This window comes from Vulpes lagopus, chromosome 5 (assembly GCF_018345385.1).
Source record: "Vulpes lagopus strain Blue_001 chromosome 5, ASM1834538v1, whole genome shotgun sequence".
In the NCBI taxonomy this organism is placed as follows: domain Eukaryota; kingdom Metazoa; phylum Chordata; class Mammalia; order Carnivora; family Canidae; genus Vulpes; species Vulpes lagopus.
Genome location: NC_054828.1, coordinates 131674914 through 131702684, shown reverse-complemented (window position 1 = coordinate 131702684; position 27771 = coordinate 131674914). Strand labels below are relative to the sequence as shown.

At 51.5% G+C, this 27771-nt stretch overlaps 1 protein-coding gene and 1 long non-coding RNA gene across 9 annotated transcripts; one reads left to right on the top strand and one right to left on the bottom strand.

Annotated features, from left to right (window-relative positions):
- Window positions 1-357: 357 nt before the first annotated feature.
- Window positions 358-26303, bottom strand: RNASEH1 (ribonuclease H1). Of its 7 annotated transcripts, none has more exons than XM_041754735.1 (10): window positions 26079-26296; window positions 25554-25669; window positions 21874-22032; window positions 19705-19804; window positions 18706-18760; window positions 18419-18503; window positions 17713-17837; window positions 16096-16214; window positions 1846-1934; window positions 362-1244 (listed from the first exon to the last, which is right to left on the bottom strand). In XM_041754735.1, the coding sequence occupies exons 1-8, from the start codon at window positions 26207-26209 to the stop codon at window positions 16128-16130; spliced, it is 858 nt and encodes a 285-aa protein (XP_041610669.1). In that variant the 5' UTR covers window positions 26210-26296; the 3' UTR covers window positions 362-1244; window positions 1846-1934; window positions 16096-16127. The 7 variants fall into 7 exon arrangements, with proteins under 7 accessions (XP_041610672.1, XP_041610668.1, XP_041610669.1 ...); XM_041754736.1 differs by having other exon boundaries at window positions 364-863; XM_041754738.1 differs by having other exon boundaries at window positions 358-1934; window positions 16096-16192; window positions 26079-26303.
- Window positions 3037-5095, top strand: LOC121490758. 2 transcript variants are annotated; one of them, XR_005987761.1, is made up of 3 exons: window positions 3037-3525; window positions 3706-3884; window positions 4692-5095. It is a non-coding gene; the product is annotated as an uncharacterized LOC121490758 (long non-coding RNA). The 2 variants fall into 2 exon arrangements; XR_005987762.1 differs by having other exon boundaries at window positions 3039-3525; window positions 4900-5091.
- Window positions 26304-27771: the final 1468 nt, after the last annotated feature.

Genomic DNA, 27771 nt, shown 5'->3' with positions numbered 1-27771 from the left:
ACACCATCACAAACCTGCCCCCTGGAGGGGAGGGTTCCGCAGGCTGTAGGCAGCGGGACCCCGTCCTCAGTCGGGGCTGCTTCCCTGGCGTTCCCGGCGCCCCTCCAGCCCCGCGTGCTGAGTCCGGCCACACCTCGCAGGCTTAGTTCATTCTTGGGGACGCGTCTGCCAAACCTGCTTTGCTGGGACAGTCATGGTGATCTGGTGGCGGGCTGGGCTGGCAAGGCCATCGTACGGGTCTCTGCCCTAGGAACCATCACCCTTTGCTTTATTTTAGTATTATTTTTTTAATGTTTGAATTATTTCTATTTCTTTTTTTTTTAAGATTTTATTTATTATTCGTGAAAGACACAGAGAGAGAGAAGCAGAGACACGGGCAGAGGGAGAAGCAGGCTCCCCGCAGGGAGCCCGAAGTGGGACTCGATCCCGGGACCCCAGGGTCACGCCCTGGGCCGAAGGCAGGTGCTCCACCGCTGAGCCCCCGGGCGTCCCACCCTTTGCTTTAAAGCGCACTTGCTTTCTGCGTTTTTCCCATTTTGTCACGAGAACATCAACATGTCAACTCCAAGGTCAGGATTTAGCAGAATCAGTTTTTACGGTTTCGCCAAGGACGTTCTGGAGAAACACCGGGCTTCGTTCTGTTCTGTCCCGCTTTGCTACACGTGCAGGCGGGGCAGGGACCGGGGCAGCTCTGGGCCACCGTGAGCCATGCACCAGCGCTGCCCTCGGCGGCCTTTGCCCCCTCACCGCGACATCCTGGCATCATCGCAGAGCTGCTGGCACCGCGCACGCCCTCGTGCCTGTCAGGACGCAGCTCTCATCTTTGCGGCTCCGGATTCGGGCAGCCGGTGCCCGGAGTGCAGCTTGCCAGGCAAACAAAACAAAGCAAAGCCGAGTTGGCTCAGGAGGGGGAGGCGGCCCCAGCCTCAGGCCGGAGGGCACTTGGGGCTCAGAGGCGGGGAGCAGCTCCCTCCTTCCCTGCCCGCCCTCCCCTCTGCGGCCTGGCCCGATTCCCTTCCCCCTGGGGGAGCTTCCTGCAGGTGCACGGAACACCCCAGTGGCTCTCAAACCACACCTGCTTGGAATTCAAGAAATAGGAGCTCTTTGGTGTGGTGCCCGGAGATCCAGTGTCATGGAAGATTCCAGATGGCTCCCTTAGAACCCCATGCCAGCCCCGAGGGTCTCTGCAGGGCCCGAGGTCAGGCTGGGCAGCCATGTGGGTGGCCCTGGGGGCAGGCCAAGCCCTGGGATGGGTGCAGGGAGAGGGCGGGGTCCAACAGGGGTCTGGGCAGACAGCCCGTCGGGGTTCACCATCACCAGACTGCCGAGGCCCTCCCGAAGGGAGCTGCTCTGGGCTGGGTGCTGCCCCTGGGTCCCGGGGCCCCTGCCTCCCGGCCCCTCCACATCTCAGCTCCTTTCCTGTCAGGGCCCCCACTCAGGAAAGTAACTCTTCTAAATGGAAAGCCTGGGGCAGCCCGGGCGGTGCAACGGTCTGGCACCGCCTTCCGCCTGGGGCGTGATCCTGGAGACCCAGGATCGAATCCCGCGTCCGGCTCCTTGCGTGGAGCCTGCTTCTCCTTCTGCCTGTGTCTCTGCCTCTCTCTCTCTCTCTCATGAATAAATACATTTAAAAATATTAAAAATAATAATAAATGGAAAGCCTGGAGGGCTTTGTGGATAGGAGAGCGAATGCTAAGGGAGGATGGGCGGCATAAATAACGGCAGACGGCCGATGGCCGGAAGCTGCACGGGGGCACCTGGGTACAACGGCTGTTCCGGGGCATTCTGGAATAAAGAGCTGAAAATAAGGTTTGCCTTGAAACACAAGGGCCCATCTATACAGACCTGGGACTGAAAACCGGTGGGAGTGTCCCCCGTCCTACGAGTCCAGAAAACCCGGCGGGCTCACGGACAGAGCCTCGGCTGCAGCGACCCTGGGGGACAGAGACAGGTGGACATCATGGAACTATTCTTTCTGTAGGGCCATCTGATTAATCCCAATGATATTTAGAGGAAGCTGTGGTATTTGGAATTAGACACCAGCCATCTGTGCTTGGACTTTCCTTACCTGGAGACGGGAGCGGGGAGAGCGGGCGCTCGGAGCCGCCCCGAGGCCACCGGCAGCAGAATCGCTGAAGAGCATTTCTCTGGGTCTTAAGACATCTTTGGAACAAGTCAGGAGCCCTTCAGCGGCGCGCGCCCTCCCTCCCCGGGGCCAAGGCAGGCCTATTGCCGGCCTTCCCCGTCCCACACGTCCCACACCGCGGCGCCTCCGGGAGGAAAATAAAACTGCGGAAAATAATAAAACTGCGTGTTTACTACAGCGGCAGGCGCCGGGCTCATCCTCCATTCGTCATCGTTTCTGGGATCGTTCTGTCCCCCGAACGCTCGCGCCAATAAAACTCTTCCCCAACCGTGCCCCACGGCACATACATTGAGAGAAATGATTGGCAAAAACCGTTTTGAGGTCAAAAACTTTGAGGGAATGGGGGCACTGGGGTGGCTCAGACGGTTACGCATCTGACTCTTGGTTTTGGCTCAGGTCATGATCCCAGGGTCGTGGAATCAAGCCCCACGTCGGGCTCCACGCTTGGCATGGAGCCTGCTTGGGATTCCCTCGCCCTCTGCCACCCCTCCTGCCACTAGTGCACACACACGTGGAAAGAAAGAAAGAAAAGAAGAAGGAAAGGGAAGGGAAGCGGAGGGGAGGGGAGGGGAGGGGAGGGGAGGGGAGGGGAGGGAAGGGAAGGGAAGGGAAGGGAAGGGAAGGGAGGGGAAGGGAGAAAAAAAAGAAAACCCACAACAAAAAACACCTTTGAGGAAATCTCCAGTGCTGCGTCTGTTCTGGAAAGTGCTAAGAAACTGTTTCTGGGTAACAAACCCTTCCCCGTGGCCGGGTGGGGCATCGCCCCGATTCCAAAACGACCCCAACCAACGTTCCTTGGGCAACACTGTCAAAGGCGCGGTCAATCTCCGAAGCGGTAGTTTGCGGGACATACACCAAGGAGACGGATTGCAGACCCGGAGCCCTTAAACCAAAACAAGGAGGGGGCTCGGGTGCTGAGGAGGGGCGAGGTCCCCGCTCCCAGTAAGTGGTTACAACATTAGAATTTTCTTAAATGCCAGAGAATTGGTTAGTGGGTACCTCCTACCAACTTTTGGGAAACACTGCGCTTGGCTCACGATTTCCGGGGGCACGAGGGGAGGTGACCCAGGTCAAGCTAGCCTTGCCGAGCTAATCTGTTTGTATGACCGAGCTGGGGTTGTTTGCTCAGGGAAGGCTCAAGGCTGGTGTCTGTTTGCTTTGGATGCTGACACGCACCGGCGCTGGCGGGCGGGGAAGGGGGCCGAGCGCACCGGGCCCCACCGTGAGCGGCAGGACCCGATCTTCTTAGTAATAAAACCCACAAGAATGTATAAATACTAGACGCCGAGGGCCGGACCGTGAGGGTAGTTTCTCAGAAAGCCAATCCCACTCTCATGGAAAATGAACTTCGACCCGCGTGATAGATTCTCACGGGCCAGGTGTGGGCGGGGAGGATGGGGGGGCACCCCCCAGAGAGACAGCGGGGTCCCCTGGGGCACAGGTCTCACCGAGGGGGCCCAGTACCCCCTACGCCCGCCCCCCCACCCCGTCAGTCCTCAACCTCCCTGCTCTGCCCCACTTCCCGCTGAGAACTGAACCTGCTTTTCTGCTTCGCTCAGACCCCGGCGCTCCGTGTACCAGTCCATTCCGCAAATATCTCCTGCGCCAGGACGTGCTCCAGGCCCTGGGCTCCCTCCACACAGCCGCAGGGAGCACGCAGGCAAAGGGAATCCCTGCCTCCACAGAGCTTAAATCCTAGTGGGGGAGACCAACCGAAAAGCCCTACCTGGGGCTCCAGGTAGGTCAGGGGAGGTGGGAGCATGACGCGGGGAGAGGGGAGTAAGGGTGACGGCGTGAGTGTGCGCAGACGTGTGCGTGTGGCAGAGTCAGGGAGGCGGGAGGAGGGGCAGGGAGCAGAGCCACAGGCCTGCAGGCGCTGAGGGAGCACCCCCCCCCTGCCCCCAGCAGAGTGGAGGAGGGGCCGCGTGCACCTGCAGAGGCTGCCCCAGAAGAGAAGGCCGGGTGCGGGCCTGGGTGCGGGCCTCCCTACCCGGGGGAGCCCCTAGGGAGCTCCCGTGGCCCTGGGAGCAGAGGCTGGGGCGCGACAGGACAGGTTCTGGAGTGGATCTGAGGAGGCAGGCGGGCCGGGGTGTCCACGGCCGCGGAGGACACTGCGCAGGTGGACGCTGAGTGGGGACGCTGGGCCTTCGGGGCAGGGGTGACGGTGGGGTCCCGGCAGGGTCGGTGTCCTGCGAGCTGCAGCAGGAGCTGTGAGGCCACCCCTGGAGCACCGCAGGGGCTGAGGCCCTGTAGTCTGTCCAACCATCCGTCCGTCTGGGGGAGAGAAGGGGTCGCCGGGCATCCCCCCACCCACCCAGCCCCGCCGGCCTGGTTTCCCTCCTCGCTCAGCCCCTGCACCCCTGCCCAGGCCCAGCACAAGGTGCGTGGGGGACAGAACCCCAGGAAGCCCACCTGCGCTCCCCTTCCCTGACCTGCATGTGCGATGCGTACCTGTTTGTATTAGACACGGTATGTTAGTTGGGAAAAATCAGAAAAATAACTCGGGGCTTCCAGAGTGTTCTCATGCACACCCTTCCTGTCTCAGTGAAGGTTTTCACGGACCCCGGACCCGAAGGAACACCGGCCAGCTCCACGTAGGAAGGAAGTAGTTGGGTCCAAGAGCAAGAGCATTTGGGGAGCAGAGGGGAGGCTGGCACCTGCGGGGAGGCAGGGGGAGGCGACGGAGGGCACCGCAGAAGTGCGGCATGGAGCCCGGACGGCCCGGTAGCCCCATGACCACCCGTGTGACACAGGAAAACCGCGCGGGGCACTGGACGCCGGGGAAATGCCAGAGAGGCCCGAGGCGGCGCTGTGACCTCTACACAGGAAGCACGCGTGGCCGAAAGTGTTTGGCTCAGGGCGTGACCCCGGGTCCCAGCCTACTTCTCCCTCTGCCTGTGTCTCTGCCTCTCTTTCTCTCTCATAAATAAATAAATAAATAAATTTTTTAAAGAAAAAGAAGAAGAAAGTGTTTTGCTCTGCTGCATTCCATCGCCTCAGTGCACGGGCTGCGGGGGGGACGGTCAGGAAGGGCCAGAGGAGGCCGTCACACGTGGGGCTGTCGCAGGGACGTAAGGACAGGAGAGAAGAAATGAAACGACTATTTTTTTTTAAAATATTTTATGTATGTACTTGACAGAGAGAGAGTAGGGCCAGGGGGAGCAGCAGAGGGAGAGGGAGAAGCAGCTCCCCGCTGAGCAGGGGGCGGATGTGGGGCTGGATCCAGGGACCCCGAGATCACGACCTGAGCCCAAAGCAGACACTCAACCAGCGGAGCCACCCCGCTGCCCCTGAAATGACTATTCTTAGCAGATGACAGGATCGTAAAGCCCAAGGCAAAGAATGGGAGCAGCTTCAGAAACAGTCAGAGCCGCGTAACGTATTACAAAGTCAGTGTTAGGAGAGACAGAGGCTTCTCCATAGGCGAACAGTGATCAGTCTCGATAACTGCATTAAAAAGCGGATTAACTTGGAATAAACCTAATAGCCATCCTGAAGGTGCCATGGGCACGTTTCTCCTTTTTCCCACTCGGTTATTCAGTTAACACGGACCGTTTGCACCCTCCCCGCCCCCCCCCCCCAGCTTTCCTGGGGCACAACTGACAAAACTGCATGTATGTAAATGTATGTGACGTTCACGAAGGCTTGATTGCTTTAGGGTAGTTTTAGGTTCACAGAAAAGTTAGGAGGAAGCACAGAGATTTCCCCGCGAGCCCCCTCCCCCGAAGCCCGCCCGGCCAGTGTAGACGAAACAGGGTGCAAACTGAGGCATCGTCAATACCCAGAGTCCAGAGTTCGCCTTAGGACACGCTTTTGGTGTGTAGGCGGACGGGGGTAACCACGTGCAGCCATCACCATGGCGTCACGGCCCTAAAACCCCTGTGAGCCCCACCGGCTCATCCCTCCCTCCAGCCCCCCAGCCCCCCAACCGGCTCTGCTGTCTCCACGAGGTCACACAGCTGTGATCGTGCGGTGGCCTTTTCGGGCTGGCCTCTTCACTTGGCTCGCACGTCGGCCCCTCCGTGTCTCTCCGTGGCTCGGTGGCTCATCGCTCGGCGGTGGCCGGGGGTGGGTGGGGTCCCACCGCTTAACCGTTCCCGTGCTTGCTTCCACGGGCGGCTGGCAGCTGGGAACAAGGCCGGGCGCAGGTTCTGCGTGGCCCGGAGTTTTCGGCTCCTTGGGGCGCACACCAGGAGCGCCTGCTGACCGTGGGGGGCACATCGGGCTTTGTCAGAAGCGGCCCCCCTGTCCTCCGCAGGGGCCACACCGTTCTGCGTCCCCACCAGCGAGGAGCGTTCGCGCTGCTCACATCGTCGCCAGAGCTGGCGTCGAGCGTTCTCGGGCGGCCGCGGGGCCCGGCAGGATCTGAGCTTGCATTTCCCTGCCCGACGGGAGGCGGGCGTCTTCCCCGGGCTCACCGGCCAGCTCGGGTCTCCCTCGGTGACGGTCGGCTAAGGTCACGGATCTGGCTTTCAGGGGGCCGTTGGTTCTCTTATCCCTGAGTGTTAAGTCTCTTGTGTAGTTTGGATACCGGCCCTTTCGCAGGTGTGTCTTCCGTCCCCGGGCTTTGTGGGTCTTCTCACTCTCTCCACATTGTCTTTCACACTTTTACATTTTAACAGGATCCCGCTCTGCCTGTTCCTTCCCAGATCGTGCCTGTGGCGTCGGAGCTAAGAAGGCACCGCCTCACCAAGGGCACCTAGGCCTTCTGCTACCTTCTCTTCCAGGAGTTTCATGTCCTGGGTTTTCCATTCAGGTCTACGATCCATTCTGAGTTAATTCTTGTGAAGGTGTCCGGCCTGGGCCTGGAGTCCTTCCGCACGTGGATGCAGTTCTCCGGCAGCATCTGTTGGAAAGACGATCTTTGTTCCGTCGCAAGGCCTCTGCTCTTGGTCAGAGACCACGTGCCTATGCTCACGTGGCTCGACTTTTGGCCGATTGATGATTTGTGTATATGTCATCAAATGGTCATCACGATCAAGCTAATTAACACAGCCATGGCCTCGCAGGTGACCTTTTAGTCGTACGTGCGTGTGACAAGTATACAGCACGGTCTCATCACCTACAGTCACCGGGACGTATTTCTGTTCCCTTAAGTGCCTTTAAAAAGCCTTGAGTAAATAGATGGGAAGCCATACACACAGGTGATCAATAGATTTATAAAAAGACCAAGCCCGACCTCTCCAGCAATCTCAAGTGTAAGTCAGAGCAAGGAGTCTGGTAAGGCCTTGGCAGACGGGAAGGAGGGTGACCAGTGAAGCTTTGGGGAGACTTCATATTAGCTTGTGGCAAAATGCAAACTTGTGTCAAGTTCTCTGAAAAGCAGTATGGACACACGCCCAGCACCCCCACACCCACACACTGTGTGCATTCCCCGGGCTGCCCCCTCCCCGGGGAATCACAGAACAAAGTAAGGTGCCGTCCCTTAGAGTAGATGACGTGACAACTGGCCTCTCACGACGTCTTTCTAGATGAGTGGTTCTCCTGCCCTCACTGCAGGGAAGGATAAGGAGACCCTCGTCTCTCGTGTCCCAGTGTGCGTTCACGGGACAGGTACCAAGGGGAGTAGAAGAGAGACATCACGTCCCCAGCCAAGCTGGGTCATGATGTCGCTCGAGAACAGGTCCTACATGGAGCCTCGCCAATTCATTGTGACTAACAGTGAGGCCCAGACAGACGCCCTTCTGACGGTGGGTCAGCCACACAGCCTTAGGAAAAGATGTGGGTCACCCTGGATCGTGACGCCGTGGTGGCCAAGGAGCCATAATTGAATGACCCAAGAACCTTTTTCAGAGCCTTTTTAAAGAGCCATAAAGGATGTGCTTCTTTGGGGTATTATGGGGACAGGAGCCCCATGACCTGTTAAATTCCTTAATTCCAGTTTCCCTTTTTACATCTCATTCTCTTGCCACCCAATACTCTCCATGCGGGACTTCCCCATCACATTCTAACAAACACAAAACCAAAACCACAGGGACTGCTCTCACCGTGCTAAGTGACCAACGCCCTCAGCGGGGAGACCCCGGGTGACCCCCTCTGCTCCGAGGGGATGGCAGGCTGGCTGGCTGGGGTCGGGGAGGCTTCCGAGTGAGCAGTCTGCCTCCTGACCAACTGGAACTCCTCGTGCAGTGTCTGTCTTCGCCCAGTCCTGCCATCCCCTCAACACTCTCCTCCAGATCCGGGGAGCACTGGAAAGAGAAGCACGATTCAACAATAACGAGGTGGGGACTAGACAGGAGATTTTTAGAGATGAGATCATTAAAGATGAGATTTTTAGCACGTGTAAAAATTTTAGAAAGTCCCCGAGAATTTTTTGAGAGAAAACATGTGTAGAAGCCGGAAGGGGGGTTGGGGGGGCAAAGGGAAGAGGGGGAGAGAGGGAGAATTTTTTTTTAAAGATTTTATTTATTCATTCATGAGAGACACAGAGAGAGGCAGAGACACAGGCAGAGGGAGAAGCAGGCTCCCTACGGGGAGCCCGATGTGGGACTCGATCCCGGAACCCCGGGATCACGCCCTGAGCCCAAGGTAGACGCTCAACCGCTGAGCCACCCGGGCTGCACTTTTTTTTTTTAAAGATTTTATTTATTGGGGAAAAGAGAGCAAGCACACAGGGAGAAGGAGAGGGAGAAGCAAGCTTCCTGCTGAGCAGGGAGCCGGATGTGGGGCTCCATCCCAGGACCCCGAGATCATGACCTGAGCCGAAGGCAGACGCGTCACCAGCAGAGCCACCCAGGAGCCCCTACAGTTCTATTTCTTAATTTTTATTTTTGTTCTTTTGGGGCTTCAGCAAAACGACATGGATGCTATGAGCTTAACAATTCCATTTGGGAAAATCTGTCACCTAACAAAGCAAAGCTGCCTCACTGCCACACGCAGAGCAGAGTGAGAAGAATCACGCGTGCTGCCTCCCACGGCTGAGGAAAGCTCGCCCGTGGTGAGGGGAGAGGAGGGTCGGCATCCGAGGGGCAGAGGACCAGACGGCAACTTCATTCTCTCCCCAAAAAAGAGGGGACTGGACTTCCCTGGGGACCTGGCTCAGGCTCCCCCCACACTGCCGCGATGGGGCCCTTAAGCATCTCTCAGTCCCAGGGACCTGAGGTCCTAGATCGAGGTGGCAGCAGGTCGGGGTTCTGGGGAGGCGCCCCTCCAGGCTTCCGCGTGTCCTCAGGTGCCCTTTCCTGTTCTCGGTGGCAGGGCAGGGCGGGAGCGAGCTCACTTGACCCGAATCACTGCCTCGAGGCCCGTCTCCACGCACAGCCACCCCGGGGGTATCAGGAACCGGGGTGTGTCCCCCAGTCCGTCACAGCTAGGACTCAGGTTGGCCCCGGGTTTAGGACGTTAGGTGCACGGCGTTCGTCGTCCCGTGCCTCCCAGTGAAGGGGTGCGGGGCCTGAGGAGCCCGGGGGAGCCGGGGGACGAGGGTGAGCAGAGGCTGGAGCCCACAACCCCGCGAGGCCTGCCCTCCCAGCGGGAGTCCCAAGGGCGAGCGCCCGCTCCCTCCCGTTCCCTCTGAAAACAGGCCTCTGGAATAGTCATTTTTGACAACGTGATTCAAAATCAAGATGACAGGCCCGGGTTCACACGTGCAGGGTGCCCCCGCCGCCCCCCTCAGTGCTCCCGCACCAGTGGGCGTATCCCCCCCTCCTGCACAAACCGCTGCAGGGGCCCCTCGCTCTGCTTCTCGAGGGGTCAGGGGACCGACTGTGAGCCGCCCGGGGGACTGCGGCGAGCGCCCGGTGTCCTTTCCTTTTCAGATACTACAAACCTTGCCTCGGTCTGCGGTGCAAATTCCAAAACGTGGCAAAGGGTGGAGCAAAGGTAAGGAAGTGCCCTCCGCATTTCAGCAGACAGGGCAGCGGTCTCCACTGGCGCTCACCCCAACGGCACGGGGGCGCGCGGGTTCCCAGCAGCCTCACTGACCTACGGATTTTCGCTAATAAATCCAGTACAACGAGGTATTAACAGGATACAGAAAAATGATGTCTCGGTGTACTGACAACTTGCACGCTCTCAGGAGTGAAGCTGAACATCTTTCCCTTGCTCGAGGGCACGTGTCCCGGAGTGATCTATGACCGGCCCGTTCTTCTATTATTAGTTTTCTCACTTCCTACAAGTTCTTTATGTATCAGAAAAATCAGCCTCCTGTCACAGCAGCTCCAGATCCTTTTCTGAGTTTGTCTATGCTTATGGCTTTTTAAAGTCTTTTTAGTTCAAGGGGCACCTGGGGGCTCAGTCGGTTAAGCATCCAGCGCTTGATTTAGGCTCAGGCCATGATCTCAGGATTGTGGGATCGAGCCCTGCTTGGGATGCTCTCCGTCCTTCTCCTCCTGCCCCCACCACCTCACTGTGTGTGCACGTGTGTTCTTTCTTTAAAATAATAAATAATAATAAAGTCTTTTTAGTTCTTTATATTTTGATTTTTATGTGGTCTTTTTTAAAAATGGGGTTTGTTTTTTTTAGATTTTTTTAATTTGACAGAGAGAGCACCAGCAGGGGGAATGGCAGGCAGAGGGAGAGGGAGAAGCAGACTCCCCACTGAGCAGAGAGCCCGATGTGGGGCTTGATCCCAGGACCCTGAGATCATGACCTGTGCCAAAGGTCTTCACTGACTGAGCCACCCAGTGCGCCATTTTTATGTGGTTTTTAACTTATTTTTATGATTAATGGATTATTGAGTCCTAGGGGAAAAGACTCTGTTTACCCCACTGGTGAGTTATCACCCTTTATATTAAATTCTTGTGGGATCCCTGGGTGATGCAGCGGTTTGGCGCCTGCCTTTGGCTCAGGGCGCGATCCTGGAGACCCGGGATCGAATCCCACGTCAGGCTCCCGGTGCATGGAGCCTGCTTCTCCCTCTGCCTGTGTCTCTGCCTCTCTCTCTCTCTCTGTGTGTGTGACTATCATAAATAAATAAAAGATTAAAAAAAAACAAAAACGTACTGCCCTTAAAAACAAAAATCAGGTTTTCAGAGGGTAGTGGCAGCAGCAACAGCACTTTTGGATCCTCTCAAATCTTGACCCGAAACAGAACCACAGGCATCTATAACAGAATTAGGGACAGGCAGCACTGACAGGGGTGGGCAATGCCCTGCTGAGGGGAAAGTCAAATGGTGAAGATGTGAGCTGGGGTTTCTTAGAGTCGAGTACACACCTGCCGTATGACCCAGCCATTCCACTCAAGAGAAATAAAAGCACATGTTCACAAAAAGACGAGTACATAAATGTTCACAGCGGCTTTATTTACAACAGCCCAAATGTCCATAAACAGGAGGACGGGCACACAAACCGTGGTGTCCCCACACAATGGCCACCCCTTAGCAATAAGAAGGAGTGTTACTACCAACAGACACGGCACGGGCGAATGGCAAAATAATTATAGGGAGTGAAACAAGCTCCTGCCACAGAGTTAATGCTGTAGCACCCGATTTATATAAAATCCTAGAAAAATACAAATTGGTTTATAGTGACAGAAAGTAGATCAGTGGTCGCCTGGAGCTGGGATCAGGAAAGGACGGATTTCAGAGTCGCGTGAGAAAACCCTGCGGTGACAGGCCGTTCTGGCAGGGGCTTCACAGGGGACTCCGTAGCCCACTTTACACGGGTGCCATCTGCCGCCCCCAAGCACAGTCCCACAAAGACATTAAAAAGCAAAGTGGTGTGGCGACTCCACAAAGCCGACACGCGGATATGAGGGACAGGGCCCGCCCACCAGGGTCTGCTTATCTGTGGGGAAAAGCATGGCTTTTCAGAGGGACCACGAAAGGACGTCCCAAAGGAGCCAACAGGCGTCCACTGTCCACTGCGAAGTGTGGTGGGCCAGCCTGAGGACAGCGGCTGGAGTAGGACACTTGTCCCCCCTGGTGGTGAATGGGTGCAAGGGACCTGCTGCAAGGAGGTCTGAGGGCTGGAGCCAGGTGGCCTAAGATCCAGAGCAGCCGTCCCAGCAGGGACCCATGCTGTGGGGACAGAGCCAGCAGCAGCGGGACAGGGTCAACGGAGACAGGAAGAAGGACTCGATGCAGGTGGGGCAGGGCCAGAGCCGGGAGAGCTCTGGAAGCTAGCTGCCATACTTTTAACATTAGTCAGAATTCAACAGAAAAGAGAACTATGTGAAGTGAGAAAAACTACCTGAACTTAATGTTTATAAAAATGAGCAACAGGAAAGTATCGATCCCACACAGAACTATTCTCAGAAAAAAAAGACAAAGGAGCAGAACAAACACCTTACAGACATCAAGACATGCCAGAAAGATGTACCCACCGAATAGACCCAAATGAACTGTTTCGAAACACAAAAAATGAGATCCAAGATGGGAAGACGACAAATTAGCATGAGAAAATACCAGAAATAAGGTGACAGAGCTCAAGCAAACTAGAAAGACAAGAAAATTAATTTCAGAAATGAGAATCAAGAGCAATGACAAAAAATAATGCCTTTAGAGATGGGACATCAACAGGAGGAAAACTTTTAAAAAAAACAAACAAGAGATGCAAGAGATTCAAGAAAATGTGGAAAATATAGGGGATGGGCAAATCAGATTTCAACAAAGAGATAACAAAGTCCCCCCAAAACAGAACGCCAAAGCAAGAAACACAGAACACTAAGCCGCTGTGCCAGGAACCCCTCCTGAAATAGCGGATTTGAAAGTACGCACACCGAGCTCCTGAGCACCTGCAAACGCCAACCCCGGGTGGTCAACACATGACACGGTCTAACACAGTCACAGGGAATCCCTGGGTGGCTCAGTGGTTTGATGCCTGCCTTTGGCCCAGGGTGTGATCCTGGAGTCCCCGGATCGAATCCCACATCGGGCTCCCTGCATGGAGCCTGCTTCTATCTCTGCCTGTGTCTCTGCCTCTCTCTCTGTGTCTCTCATGAATAAATAAAAATATAAAAAAAAAAAAAAAAAGCCACAGTCACAGAGTAGCAGGGAAACCACACCTCGGGACATGGAAGCAAAAAGAGGATGTGACTCGTAAGAAAAAGAGACTCATTAGGCTTTTCTTTTTAATTTTTTTTTAATTTTTATTTATTTATGGTAGTCACACAGAGAGAAAGAGAGAGGCAGAGACATAGGCAGAGGGAGAAGCAGGCTCCATGCACCGGGAGCCCGATGTGGGATTCGATCCCGGGTCTCCAGGATCGCGCCCTGGGCCAAAGGCAGGCGCCAAACCACTGAGCCACCCAGGGATCCCTCATTAGGCTTTTCATGGTGGAAGAGAACGAAATAAATATTTCAGATACTCAAGGAAGGAAATTGTGAGCCAAGGATTTCATATCCTACAAAACTGATCTCAAGCATAAAGCAAACTAAGTTCAACGGGGGAGTCAGGGCGTGTGGTTCCCAAGGTGACGCTGACCCAACGCGCTTGTGCGAGTAAGTACATAGAAGTGAGACGAGATGAGGTGAGGACAAGTGGGGCAGATTTTATTGTACAGTGGTCGACACTGTACATCCAGTGCTGTTCTCATCATCACAGCAGAATATATTAGAATCCACAATACTTCGTGTTGAAGTGGAAAAAGCAAGTGCATACTTAAGGAGTATCAGTCCCATGAGTCTCAGCAAGGAAGGACACACAGATACAATATAGAAGAGTTAAGTACTCTGAAATCCTGAGTTTCTATTGGGAATATCAATATGAGCTCAAATATTGTATCTTTAAATGTGTGTACATGTTAATTGTTTGATAATTCTATTCACTAAAAGGCCTAGAAGCCATGACCAATCCTCTAGCGATGAGCACCAAGCATCTGAAATACCTTTTCTGGCATTAAAAGAAACTAGACATTCTGGGGCTCCTGGCTGACTCTGAGGAGGAGCAAGCCCTTGAGGTCATGAGTTCCAGCCCCTCCCCTTGAAGGAAGGAAGGGAGGGAGGGAGGGAGGGAGGGAGGGAGAGAGGGAGGGAGGGAGGGAGGGAGGGAGGGAGGGAGGGAGGGAGGAAGGAAGGAAGGAAGGAAGGAAGGAAGGAAGGAAGGAAGGAAGGAAGGGAGACAAACTAGAGATTCTGTGAGAAACAGCCAATTCCAGATCTGGAGCAGGAAAAGTACAAGATGGGTCTAGAGAACCTTGACACACCAGACTGCACCAGAGCCAGTGATGACTGGGTACACATGCGTGCGGGGTCTGTACACGTACGTGTGTGCACATGTGTGTGAGTGGGCCCACGGTGTGCACCTAGGTACGGGTGTGGTCCGTGCATGTGTGTGCACGTGTGATTATAAAACAAATCGAGCCAACCTGAAGAGCCTCCGTCCTACAGGCCAAAGCTACAATTTGGGTTCAATGAAGATAAAAATTGCAATGACCTGAAACCTATTAAACAGGCTTAAGTACATGATCTCATGATACATACATGTTATAAAAATACATAAATAGAAAACCTTAAGTGGTCACTTTCTAAGGATGACAGGGAATTAATGATCTTTGCATGTACCCTATCCTGCCTTTCCAAAATGAACGCTACCACTGGGTAACCAAATAGCAGATGAGAGAAAGTGTCTTCTTCTAAAACTGTTCCAGCCAGTAAATCTAAGCAAAATCACAGAATACCACTATTCTGGAACCCCCGAGTCATCAATCCTAGGCACTGAGCACCAGCAGCTGCTGACACCATAAAGACGAGAGCAGCCTCTGCCCACTGATGAAAGCACGTGGCCACCCACCATCCGCTGAGGGTGTGGAAGCTGCTTCGGACCAAGCCTCTGGGTCCAGCCGCCAATCTGCAGAAATACAGAGGCCGGAAGAAAATGCTGGACTCTGCACCCGGGAGAACCCATGTGGCAACATGTAGACCCAGGCAACCAACAGGACAAACGGCCAGGCTCCTCAACAGAGAAACCTGACATGGAGACCAATACACGCAATAAAGAGACTTCAGAAATATCCAGTCTAAAAAAAGTAGACAAGGCTCAACTGCCTTTAAGAAACGCAAAGAAGTCATTCCTATAAAACTCAGGATTCACTCTGGAGGGCGGGCAGGGCTAGGGTTGGAAGAGCACGTGGAGAGCTTTCTGGGGTGTCTGCAAAGTTCTAGTTCTTGGCCTGAGTGGTGGTCATGAGGGTATTCACCTTATAGTAATAACTCAATCAGCAATACATTCGTGTCCGTTTCTGTATGTTTTTGATGATAAAGTAGTAAAAAAAAAAAAAAAAGATAAAAATAAATGATCATATCAAACTTTAACTTGCATAGTGTTTTTTATTTTTTTAAAAAGTAGGCTCCATGCCCAGCGTGGAGCCCAATGAGAGGCTTGAACTCACAACCCGGAGATCAAGACCTGAGTTAAGAGATGGACGCTTAACTGACTGAGCCACCCAGACACCCCATCTTTCACCGCGCTTTTAACAAAAACAGCCAAAGAAATTTTAAGAGATTTATTTACACATCTTGCTCTGTAAGTAACGGTTCCTAATCAAAGATCAAGAGCCAGGGCTATGTGCAGGCTTGTCTTGTACACGGCTGCCAGCCAGGTAAGCCCCGGGCTGCACTCCCTCTGCTACGGCGGGGGCCCGGGCGTGGGCTGCAGCCACCAGGAGAGCACTGCCTCGCTCTAATCCACAGGAAGGTACAAGTCAACTCGAACCTCCTGAGACTCGATGCTGCCAACTGGAAGGTAAATGGACACTTTCAGAGCACTTCCAGACCCTGCCTGCATCTGTAAACCACTGCTGTGTTCATGCCTTATTAGATCAGAGTCCTAAAATTTCTGTCCAGACTGCAGTAAAACTAATGAGAACAGCATCAAACTCAATCGAGCATAACACTGAAATCTCAAATAATGCTCAAATCTCAAAGGACGTTCAATTTGTTATACATTTAACCATGTGGTATCCCAGGATATCCCAGAATGACTGATTTACTTTGCAAGTCGTGTCTGCCCATCTACTCCAAGCTTTATTTTTCACAGCAGTAAGGAGAGGTAAGAGAACAGTCACTCACTCAAGTTCTTCCAAGAATTAAAATCATTTCGTTCAGTCTTCAGATTGCTTAGCTCCTTCTCTTGCTAATCTGTCAGCTTCTTCATTGCCTGTAAATCCTGAATGACCAGGAACATGCATCTGTCAAATAAATTTTTTTCCCTTTTATCTTTACTGATTTTTTTTTTAAGATTTTTACCTATTTATTCATGAGAGACACATGGGAGAGAAGCAGGGACACAGGCAGAGGGAGAAGCAGGCTCCCTGCAGAGAGCCCAATGCGGGACTCGATCCCAGGACCCCGGGATCATGACACTGAGCCACCCAGGTGCCCATTTACTGATTTTTTACACACACAACACAGGAGTGCATCCTGTTTCCAGTGGGTGGAGAACGGCTCCTCCCACACCCCCACTTCAACACAGTTCTAAACAGCACAAACTGTATGCCCAATGCATCGATGCGTGCAGGCATTTACTAAAATCCCATCTTGATTCTCCACAAATTGGGTTACACCGTTTTTATTGATTTTTTTTTCCCCACTTAATGATGGAACTTGGAAAGCTTTCCAGGTAAAACACATGTATGTACTGACGGACGGATACATATCTAATATACTTTATTCTCTTTAAATGCTGTCAGAAAGAAGGGCTATACTTCTGGGATTTATTTTCATTTTTTTTCTAAGTACGTTCCACACCCAGTGTGAGCCCAACACAGGGTTTGAACTCATAACTGTGAGATCAAGACTAGAGTGAGATCAAGAGTCAGACGCTTAACTGTCTGAGCCACCCAGGTGTGTACTTATGTGGTATGACCACTGCTGACGTTTACATTGCTGAAAGGCAGATTTAAACCTCAGGTTACCAAGCTGTTCTCAGTGATCTGGGGGTGGAAGAGCAAGGCAGGGTTAAGACAATGACTGCAGTTTAACTTGCTCTGTAGTGTTTGAAAAAACATTTTAATAAAAACTATCTATTATAAGAAAAATATTTCCATTTTGGAAAAAAAAGTTATGCTCTTCAAGTCTTACCACCCTTTTCCAGAATACCTTATAAATTAGTTTTATTTTGACATTACGACTGATTCCAAAGAATCCTACAGGTTGACTGCCAGGAGTCACTTAACAGGGCGGAGGTGAGCCCAGGTGGGGCACTCCCAAGCACAGCTGAGACTATGTGAAGAATGTCGAATACCCCTCAGTCACGCTGCCAGAACACTGTGTTCCACACACAGTCAGGCCAAGAACAAGAAGTATTACTTACACAATGATCAAGAGTCAACTGTGTTCCAATTTCTAATACATGCTATGATATTAATTTTGTGGAAACTGTTATTTTAACTTAACTCACTAAATCATTTAAAGAAACCACTACTCTCCCCAGTTAATTTAGAATATTTGGTCCTAGACGTTTGGGGGCTCAGTCAGTTAAATGTCTGGCTCCTGATTTCAGCTTGGGTCATGATCTCAGGGTTGTGGGATCGAGCTTTACTTCGGGCTCCATACTGGGCGTGGAGCCTGCTTGAGATTCTCTCTCTGCCTCTATCCTTCCTCCCTCTCCCTCCCAAAACAAAAAACAAAAAACACAAAACACACAAAAATAAGTCCCAGGACATGAGTGGTTAAGAAAACACTTACCCACTGGATGTCCATGCCCTGGGTGAGCTGCTCCAGGGCCACAAAGTCCTCCTTGTTGATCACTTCTTTCCCTGTGCTCGTTTTCCAACCATTCTTCTTCCAACCTTGAACCCAATTAGTGATACCTACAAAAAACACACAGTTGATGGAGCTCCAATGTCCTGGTCTCCTTTCCTCCCTAGACTTATACCTGTTCTACTTGTCTTCAGAGCAGCGGGCGGACTTGCCACTTGCCCACACAGGCTGTACTCTGTCTGGGGCATAGACCTGGCTACTCCTCTGCTCATCCCTTTGCTCAGACTGGCGCGGACTCACAAGCCCCAGCCTAGGAGGACACCTCCTCCACCTCTTCCACCCCCCTTCCCATGTCCTAAACATGCTATTTCCCAAAGGAGACATCAGCACACCACCTTAGGTTACCGATGCCTGTTTAGACTCAAAGGACCATGAGAGCAGGGACACATCTATCCTGTCAATCCCACCGCCCCTCCTTAGGTGCGGGGCAAAGATATGCCTGGGTGGCAAACATTGGGGCAGCAGAACTGGGCCCCAGAACCCCCATCGTCTCTTTATACCTGACAAACCACACGTCCTCATTTACCACTTAGGTCCCAATAGGATACAACACCTCCTACTGGAGAAGGAAATACCAATTTCCCTTCATGTTTATTAGAAAAACACTAGAAGTAAAAACGTAAAAGCTTACCATTTATAGTAAACATACTGTCCGTATACAGAACTAACTTCTTAATGTTTTGCGCCTTTGCTTGCTCGATGGCTTTGCAGGCTGCCTTGAAGAAACAAGTCAGTCATCATGCCATTGAAACTGTTCAACTTGCAACATTACTGATGTTCACAATCACTTCACCATTTAAACATTTTTTTCTGTGCTAAGTGTAACGATCACACTCTGTGTGAAATAATGCTCCACATACGGTTCTGTTTGCATATCTATTTGAATGGGAAATGTGGGAAATGTGTCTGACAACTTACATGAATTTCTGCTCTTTGGTTGGTCTGCCGCCCAGGAAGCCTAATGCCTACATTCCTGGTTTCAAAACAATAAAAAAGAAAACGAAGTTAATTTAAAAAGCTAATTTTCAAAGTGGTTCCTTAAGCCTCTCAATGGAAGAAATGCTTGATATATTTTTTTGACATTTGAAAGCATCATACAAAAACAGTCTGTAAAAATCAAACCAAGAGTACTAACATTTTATGGAAAAGCACCATGAGATGGTTTGTGAAGAACACTGGGCCAGAAATCAAAAGTGAAGTTCTATTTTTGGCCCTGAAATACATTACAGTGTGTGGTCTTGGGTGAGCACTAAGCCAGCCGCAGACACTCAGTGCCATACAAGCTGGCTACCTCTTACAGGATTTGAAGCTAAAACTAGGTATCAAAGAGAAAGTGCTTCGTAGATCACAAGTCAAGAGAAATGTAAAATCTTATTATTACTGGACAGTTTACATTACATTATGCCCAACACTGCTGTGGGCTCCTGTGAATGCTGAAGGACAAAGCTCAGAGGGATATGGCTATGTCACGGGCTCAGATCCCTCTGTTACACTGAATTTTAGGGCTGCCCAGCGTATCTGAAAGATCACACTTTCCATCACCCTGACCTTGTGCCTTGTGAAAACTGAGAGGTCCCCTCTAAGCTCACACAACTTCAGAAGAGTCTGGTGACCTGTTCCTTGGACATCTTTGTCAAAACCATCCCTCAGGAGACAGATGACTCCTCCAGAGGGGCAGGGAAGTCATTCTGGTGTAAGAGGTTATCAGTGAGACACAGACTCATCAAGATCCAGGGGAAAGAAAACGATGCTGAGGCATTTTACGTTCTGAAGAACAAAGCCATCAGGGTCGACATGAGCCAAAGCTTGTTCTTGTGCTAACTCTGCCAACGCTAAGCAAACAATAAGCAGACCCTGTGTAACTCTTGACAAGGTTTAGAATATAATTCACTTAGATCTGAAGCCTTGTTTACTTACCAAGGATGGCCCGGCCCCCAGTAAACACCGATTCCTGCTCGTGCCCTCCTGCGTCCGTTACTGGAGCAGCAGCCATCAGTGTAGACGACGACAAATTCTCCTGCAAGAGGGAACTTGGTGAGTGTCACTGGGACCAAAGCACTAACAACTGAGACTCATTTAACACATTCACTAAGCCTGAATTCATAAAGTGAAAGTATTATACAATGCAACAATGCAGTCTACATCTTCTGCCTAGGAAAACAAGATCAATTCCTCACATATGAGCCCGACACTGTGATTAGAACATACTCACACCTAGGTTCCACATGACAGACCAATTAACAGCAAAGGCAGTCACTGTGAACCTAGAACCTGCTACCGTGAGAGCTGTTGTCGCATCCCCCACGATGGAGGTCACAACAGTGCCTCTCTCCCTCTCCTCATGGGGGGCAGGGCGCACACTCACTCCCAGGAGCTGTCCATGCAGACAAGTAACACCTGGGCACGATGAGGACCTGTCTGCCAGAAGGTCTAGTCCTCCAACAGATGTCGGTCTAAATTGTTTCTTAGTATATTTGCCTCTAGTGGACTACGGTCCACTGTTTTTGAGACAGAAAGTCCGATCAACATTGCTGTAAAGCAGAAGGCAGAAGAGGACTGGTATGAGGCCACTCTAGGGCCACTGGTGACCAGAATGCTCCCAGCAGAGCAGCAGGACAAGTCAGGTCGACAGGTCTTGAAGAGAAGGACCATGGGAGCAAGTAGGGGCCTTGCGCTATGTGCTATTTGTCAGAAGGATGATAGAGCGGACAAGGCAGAGGCAAAGGGAAGAGGAGGGAAGATAGAGAGTGGGAGAACGAGTGCGTTGGACAAGAATCCTTGGTTCCACTGAATTTGACACTATCAACACAACTGCCTTTCTGGTCACTGAATTCTGTCTCAACTCTGAGTACCTATCAGGTACTGCGTTAAGTGCCACTGTGAGTGCCTTGGAAATGGCTCATCCCCCCGTCACCCCACAAGTATGTGCTCTGATGACCGCTGGCAAATAACCAAATCAACATTTTTTTTTTTACATAACTGCAAAATTCATTTATGCAGTTTTAATATGGCTTAACAAAACATTTTCTATTGGTTTTCCTTGAATTAAATGATAAGATAGCTTATTCCTAGAGAAAAATTGGAACCTACAAATATACTGATTTATATAAAAATGCCACTTACTAAAATAAAAAGAAAACCCCACTTACTCCTACTTTTTGTTTATATATATATAAAAACAAAAAGTAAATTCATATACCATAAGTCACTAACTATAAACTGATCTCCCACAGTTAAAGGTAGAGGAAATATTCATATTACTTTGCCTCTCTAGACAAGGTAAGATCACTTACGTTTTGAAAAGGCTAAATGTAAATGGTAAAGATATTGGTGCTAAAGAAAAACTCTGAAAAATATAAATAAAATAAAATGAAGAAGAACTCTGTCCAGGCCCTTTCTTCTTTTTTAAAGATTTACTTATCTAGGGCGCCTGGGTGGCTCAGTTGGTGAAGCATTTGCCTTCAGCACAGGTCAGGATCTCAGGGCCCTGGGATCAAGTCCCATGTCGGGCTCCCTGCTCCTTGGGGAGTCTGTTTCTCCCTCTGCCTTTGTGTCTCATAAATAAATAAAATCTTTAAAAAAATTTATTTATCTATTTAAGAGATAGACACACGAGCATGTGCACAGAAGGAGGAGCAGAGGGTAAAGGTGAGGGGAAGCAGGCTCTCTGCTGAGGGCTGAGATCTTGGCTTGAACTGAAACCAAGAGCTGGATGCCTAACCAACTGGGCACCTCAGGGTCTTTCTTATTTGAAGAAGCTGAGGCCTTTGCATTCTCGCAGTGACCTGAAATGCTGTGTGCACAGAGAATACCAGTATTTCAAAAGATTACTGTTTTTCATTTGTAGGCCATGTAATGCTTTTCCAATGAACGTCCAAAGTTTTAATAATTCCACACAGTTCGATCAACTATCAAATAGTAACCTTTGAGATTTTTAAGAAAAGAATGAAATGCTAAACATTAGCTTTTCAGATAAGAATGAAAATGCTGAACATTAGCTCAGTTTCCCCTAATAAGGGGGGAAAAATTCTTACACTTATTTCATGATTATTATATAGAAAATTTAAGAATCCAAGAGAGATGTACCCATATAAGAAAACATGTCTTTGCTAACTGGAGGCATGGATTCCGTGTTCTGTCTCATATGCTTCGCACGTGGCTCTGCATTTTCCTCTCCATCCAAGGGCTCACGGAGTCGCTTGCTGGCTTTCACTTGTGATTCTTTTTCATGTTTATTTTCTGGCCCTGAAAGATCAACTCTACTTAAAAACCAGGAAAAAAATAAACATAACAAGAAATGCTTAAGAATCCAGAAATTGAGGAAGTGATTAGTGTCACTAAGACTGAGATACCCTCTGTATGCAGCCCTATAAAGAGGAAATGACTTAAGACTGTCAACACTGTCTCAGATTTCGGTGTCCTATGAAATTACTCTAAGTTTTCCATGATAAGCTTGGTAAGAGCAACAAGAAGACAAGAGCAACATTCCTATTAAAGTAGAAATCTTCTTCTGACAGAGCAGAGATACCAAAGCTGGTGAACCCTCCAGGTATGGTGGGCAGTTTGACAATCTGAGGGACTCTTTCCCCATAAAGAAACAAGGACTAGAATTTTGTAGACACCACTCTAGATGCTTCATCTCCCTCAATGTCAAGCCGAGAACCTCCAGGGAAGTTGGGAGGGCACAGGTAACTGGACCTTAAGTAAACAGATAGCGGGCCTCACTGAGAGAGGGAAACAGAAACCTGACAGCAGAGGGGACCAGGTTCCTTCAGAAGCTCGGCCGGTGGACGCAGGATTAACCCCAAAGGCTTCTCACAGACTCTCTCAGGTTATACGGGAGCAGCTTTTCCTATGTTCTCATTTTATGGAGTAGAAAAAGGGCACAGAAGGAGCAACTAATTGTATCTCCAAAATAACCACTAAACCCAACACTACAGATTCACTTTCAGCTCTAAACCAGGGATGGGGAAATGGAGCTCCAATGTTGACTGAACACCTCCACGTGGGTCCAAGTCAGAACATGCTCCCTGGAGCAGCTTCTCCACCCATACCTGTCAGAGGACTGCTAAAGATTTTTTAGCAAAATCTGGGCAAAGCCTCTATAGTAAGCAAAGTTTGCTGTTCCCACCCTGCTATATTTGTGTTACCCTGCATTTACCTTTAAAATATTCCTCTAGGTATTTCAAGTAAGTAAACCCAAAAACACAAGTACAGGTCAAAGGCTAATTTTATACAATTTTATTACAACATAAATATTGTTTTATTTGTAGTAAAGTTAAGTTCAAATGAAAGTTTTTAAAGGACAGATAAGACTTTGAAGAAAAAAAGAGGCATGGTTGTCAGATAATTTTGCCTTCACAAAATTAGGTTGAGTAAATAAGTTAAGCCCAAAACAGCTTACATAAATCACAATAAGTGGCAAGTAGCTCAAGAATCCTAAAATAAGAGATGCCTGTGTGGCTCAGCAGTTGAGCATCTGCCTTTGGTTCAGGGCATGAAGCTGGAGTCCTGGGATCGAGTCCCACATTGGGCTCCCTGCATGGAGCCTGCTTCTCCCTCTGCCTGTGTCTCTGCCTCTCTCTGTGCGTCTCTCATGAATAAATACATAAAAAATCTTAAAACAAACAAACTTTAAATCCCATGGGATGCCTGGGTGGCTCAGCAGTTGATCATCTGCCTCCGGCTCAGGGTGTGATCCCAGTCTTGGGATCGAGTCCCACAATCAGGCTCCCTGCCAGGAGCCTGCTTCTCCCTCTGCCTGTGTCTTTACCTTTCTGTGTGTGTCTCTTATAATAATAAATAAATAAATAAATAAATAAATAATAAATAAAATTAAAAATTTTTATAAAATTTTATAAAATTTTTATAAAATAAATAAATAAAAATAAATAAATAAAATTTAAAAATTTTTAAAAAGTCTTTTATGGAAAAAGAAAAAGACATTAAATCCCAACTTACATATATGTCACTAGCTAGATCTCTAACCTTTTAAGAAAGGTGATTCATAGGTATAAAGAACTACTTTGCCTTAGAATTTAGAGTATTAAACACACAGAAACATACTTATCCTGGAAGAATTGAAGTATGGATAAGTCACTAATTGGTTAAAACAAAAGATTAGTGAAAAGAAAGTATTGAGAATCCAACTAAGGTGACAGCCATACTTCCAGACTTGTTTTCTGTCCTGAACCAATTTCTCCATTGGGGCAGAAAATGTAACCGTCACATCACAGCTTCCTTAAAGCTGGTGGGGAGACCTAGAGGGTGCAGCAGATGCACAGCGAGTAAGGCTCTGGCCTGCTTCAGGAACTCGTCATTCGGGCAGATTCCTGAGCACGATGGCCTCTCCTTGACTTGCGCTGTCCACAACTGTTCTGGCCTCTCAAAGGAGCAGCTGTTTGAAGTTTGAGCATCTCCATGGACTCTAGAGAGCCTGCTCAAAAAAAGCCAATTCAAACCATTGTCTCCTCACCTTAACCCACTAGTAAAAAAATTTGTGAGTAAAGCTAATGAGACACAACTTCTTCAAAGTAGGTTAAGATCTACAGTTTACTCCAAACCACATGGGGGTCTGATCCTTGGTGCAGTCGAAAATCTGAGCATAACCTGTGACTCCCCCGAGACCTTACTACTGCTAGCCTGTTAACTGGAACCCTTACTGATAACATAAACAGCTGATTCACAGCTATTTTATAAATGTCTTATGCACTGTGGTCTTACAATGAATAGAGACTAGAAGATGTTAAGAAAATCATAAAGATATAATAATAATAAATGTATATGAGTGTAATAGAGTGAAGCCTCCACATAAGTTGACCCACACAGCTCAAGCTCATGGTGCTCAAGGGTTAACAGTACTTTAAACATTTTGTTGGGATCCCTGGGTGGCACAGTGGTTTGGCGCCTGCCTTTGGCCCAGGGCGCGATCCTGGAGACCCGGGATCGAGTCCCACATCGGGCTCCCAGTGCATGGAGCCTGCTTCTCCCTCTGCCTGTGTCTCTGTCTCTCTCTGTCTCTGTGTGACTATCTTAAATAAATAAAAATTCTAAAAAAATTTAAAAAAAATAAAAATTAAAAAAAAAACAACAACACTTTGTGCTTTCAGTGACCCTTAGTCCTTTGTACTTGACGCTCCTCATACTGGGACCCAAGCTTCAATCACCTACACTTTCTGCAACATGTGAAATTGGAGGAAATTCTGATTGTGTGACCCTGTACCAGTAAGAAGGAAACACCCTACAGGAGCAAGCCATGAAACAAACTGCATGCATCACTTTAAAACTGTAGCCCGGGGGATCCCTGGGTGGCTCAGCGGTTGAGCACCTGCCTTCAGCCTGGGGTGTGATCCTGGAGACCCGGGATCGAGTCCTGCATACGGCTCCCTGCATGGAGCCTGCTTCTCCCTCTGCCTGTGTCTCTGCCTCTCTCTCTCTCTGTCTCTGTGTCTGTCATGAATGAATAAATAAAGCCTTTAATAAAAAATAAAAGTGTCGCCCGTTTAATTCAATGACAGGACAAGCATTTAAACACAGAGTTAGCAGAGCGAGGACTCCAAGTGGACCAGGAGGCTGGAGTCCCAGCCTGTCTCTAACGCTGTCACCAACGGAAACCGCTGAGCTAAACCGCTCTCTGCCTGCTGGGAACATGGAAACAACCATCACATCTCCTCTATTTAGGAGGCCGCTCTGCAGACCAGGTGACCCTGGGGCCGTGCAAGGCTTCCGGCAGGTCAAGTCGCCACAGTGAGGGGGGCAGGGCCTACCTTCCGAGCCATCTGGGCTGGCAGGCTTCCTGACGAAGGCCCAGGCCTCCTCCTCCGTGGCAAACTTCTTAAATCTGGCAGCGGGGAACCGGTCCACCTGGGCTCTGCACTCGCTCCTGGAACAGAGGGCCGCGTTACTGCCTTCCTCCCTTACTGGTCCTTCCTAACCGGTTCTTTGCTTAGGCCGGGAATGGTGTGAAAAGGGCTGGGGCACAGCGGGCCGCCCCTGCTCACACCTGCTCACACCTGCTCACACCTGCTCGCAGCCGCCTTGCACCCTGCGGGGCGCTACACCAGCAGTCACGTAGGAGAATGTGGGGGGGGGGGCCACCTCCCAGGACGCTGCCCGGCACCCAGGCGTCACACAGGGGCGAGGAGGCCGGGTGCTACCAGAGGAGGCCGGGTGCTCCCACCACGTGTCACCGCTTGGAAATTCCCTCCCCGAAACTGAAAGGGAGGCTCAGGCGGGGGCTCCGGGGCCGCCCCCACGCCAGGCCAGGGCCGCCCGCCGCGGGCTCCACTCACCAGGTCTGGAAGACCCCCGCCTTGCGGCCCCTCCTCACGGCGTAAAACATGCTGAGACTGCCGCAGCCGCGCGCACTGCAGCTCACGGCGGCCAGGACGACTCTGCGCGCCGCGCCCAGAAGCCTGGTCATCGCTCCCCGCCCGCCATCGCCGAGCGTCTCAGCTCGCCGCCCCGAGCCACCATCGCGCAGACCCAACTTCCGGCGGCGGCGCGGGGAGATGACGCGCATCCCCGCGGGCCTGGGGGCGGGGCCTAGGGGCCTGGCGCCCGGCGCTTTTTCCGGAGATCCGGGAGAAACGTGCTAGGGCGGTCCCGGGTGGGGCGGGACCTACGCAGGTGGGTGGGCACTAGGGCGGGGTGGGCGGGGTGGGGCCGCGTGAGGGGCGGGGTCCGGGCGGTGGTGTGGGCGGGGCGGTCCCCTGAGGGGCGGGGCCCGGGAGGTGGTGTGGGCGGGGCGGCGCCATGAGGGGCGGGGTCCGGGCGGTGGTGTGGGCGGGGCGGCGCCATGAGGGGCGGTGGTGTGGGCGGGGCGGCGCCATGAGGGGCGGTGGTGTGGGCGGGGCAACGCCTAGAGGGGCGTGGTCTCGGCAGTGATGTACGGGGACGGTGCCTTGGGGGAGGCGGTGTGGGCGGGGTCCGGGCGGCGGTGTGGGCGGGGCGATGCCATGAGGGGGTCTGGGCGGTGGTGTAGGTGGGCGGTGCCTACGAGGAGCGGTACAGTGGGCGGGGCGGTGCCCTGAGGGGTGGGGTCTGGGCGGTGGTGTAGGTGGGCGGTGCCTACGAGGGGCGGTACGGCGCCCTGAGGGGCGGTGGTGTGGGCGGGGCAACGCCTAGAGGGGCGTGGCCTTGGCAGTGGTGTGGGCGGGGCAACACCTAAAGGGGCGGAGTCTGGGATGCGTGTGTGGGCGAGACCTCAAGAGGCCCCTCCTCTCGCCCCTCTTGGGCCTCGCGGCCTTGGGGGGCTGTCCAGGGTCCCCCGTGCGCTCAGGGCCGTCCAGCCTTGGGAAGAGGTGACTTACCCCCTAACTGCCGTAGGGGCGGGAAGGAAGAGCTGAGGCCGAGGAAGGGTGGCGCCCCCCACGTGGGTGCGTGACCCGCAGGGTGTCCCGTAGCTAATGCCCTGGAACCAGACAGAGAATTTAGCTGTAAAGGCAATTCGTCAGAATTCTGCGCGGTATCTGACTTTTTGCTCTGTAAGCAAAGCAACTTCTTTGAAAAGTCCTGTCCACTGAAGCCTTGCTTTTGAGATTAATTGTACGGGACTTTAGTTTTCTCTAGGTGTTCGGCTGGCGAGGCTCCCGTGGCACCTGCCGCGCGCTGCCCGGCCCGGCTTCGCGCAGGTGGGTCAGGCTGCCCACCCGGGAGCCGCCGAGATGCGCGCGGGATCCCGCAGACCGCGGGGCGCAGCCACCTGTTCGAGGAGGGCGGGGGTCCGGGGGGAGTGACTGCCTGGGGGCGGGGGCGCGGGCTTGATGGGCAGAGAGTTCAGTCACGCGCATTAGGCGGAGAAGGAAGACCAACAGCAAAGGGGAAGGCGGGCCTTGCAGGGGTCGGGGGCGGTCATGCTTGTGAACCCCAAGAACATCCATTTAAAAAATTTCAACTTTCCTAATTTAAATTTAAATTGGCTGCAGTCCATTCTTCATTCCTATTTTTATTGCACGTCAAGATAGCTTCTTTAAAAAGAAAAAA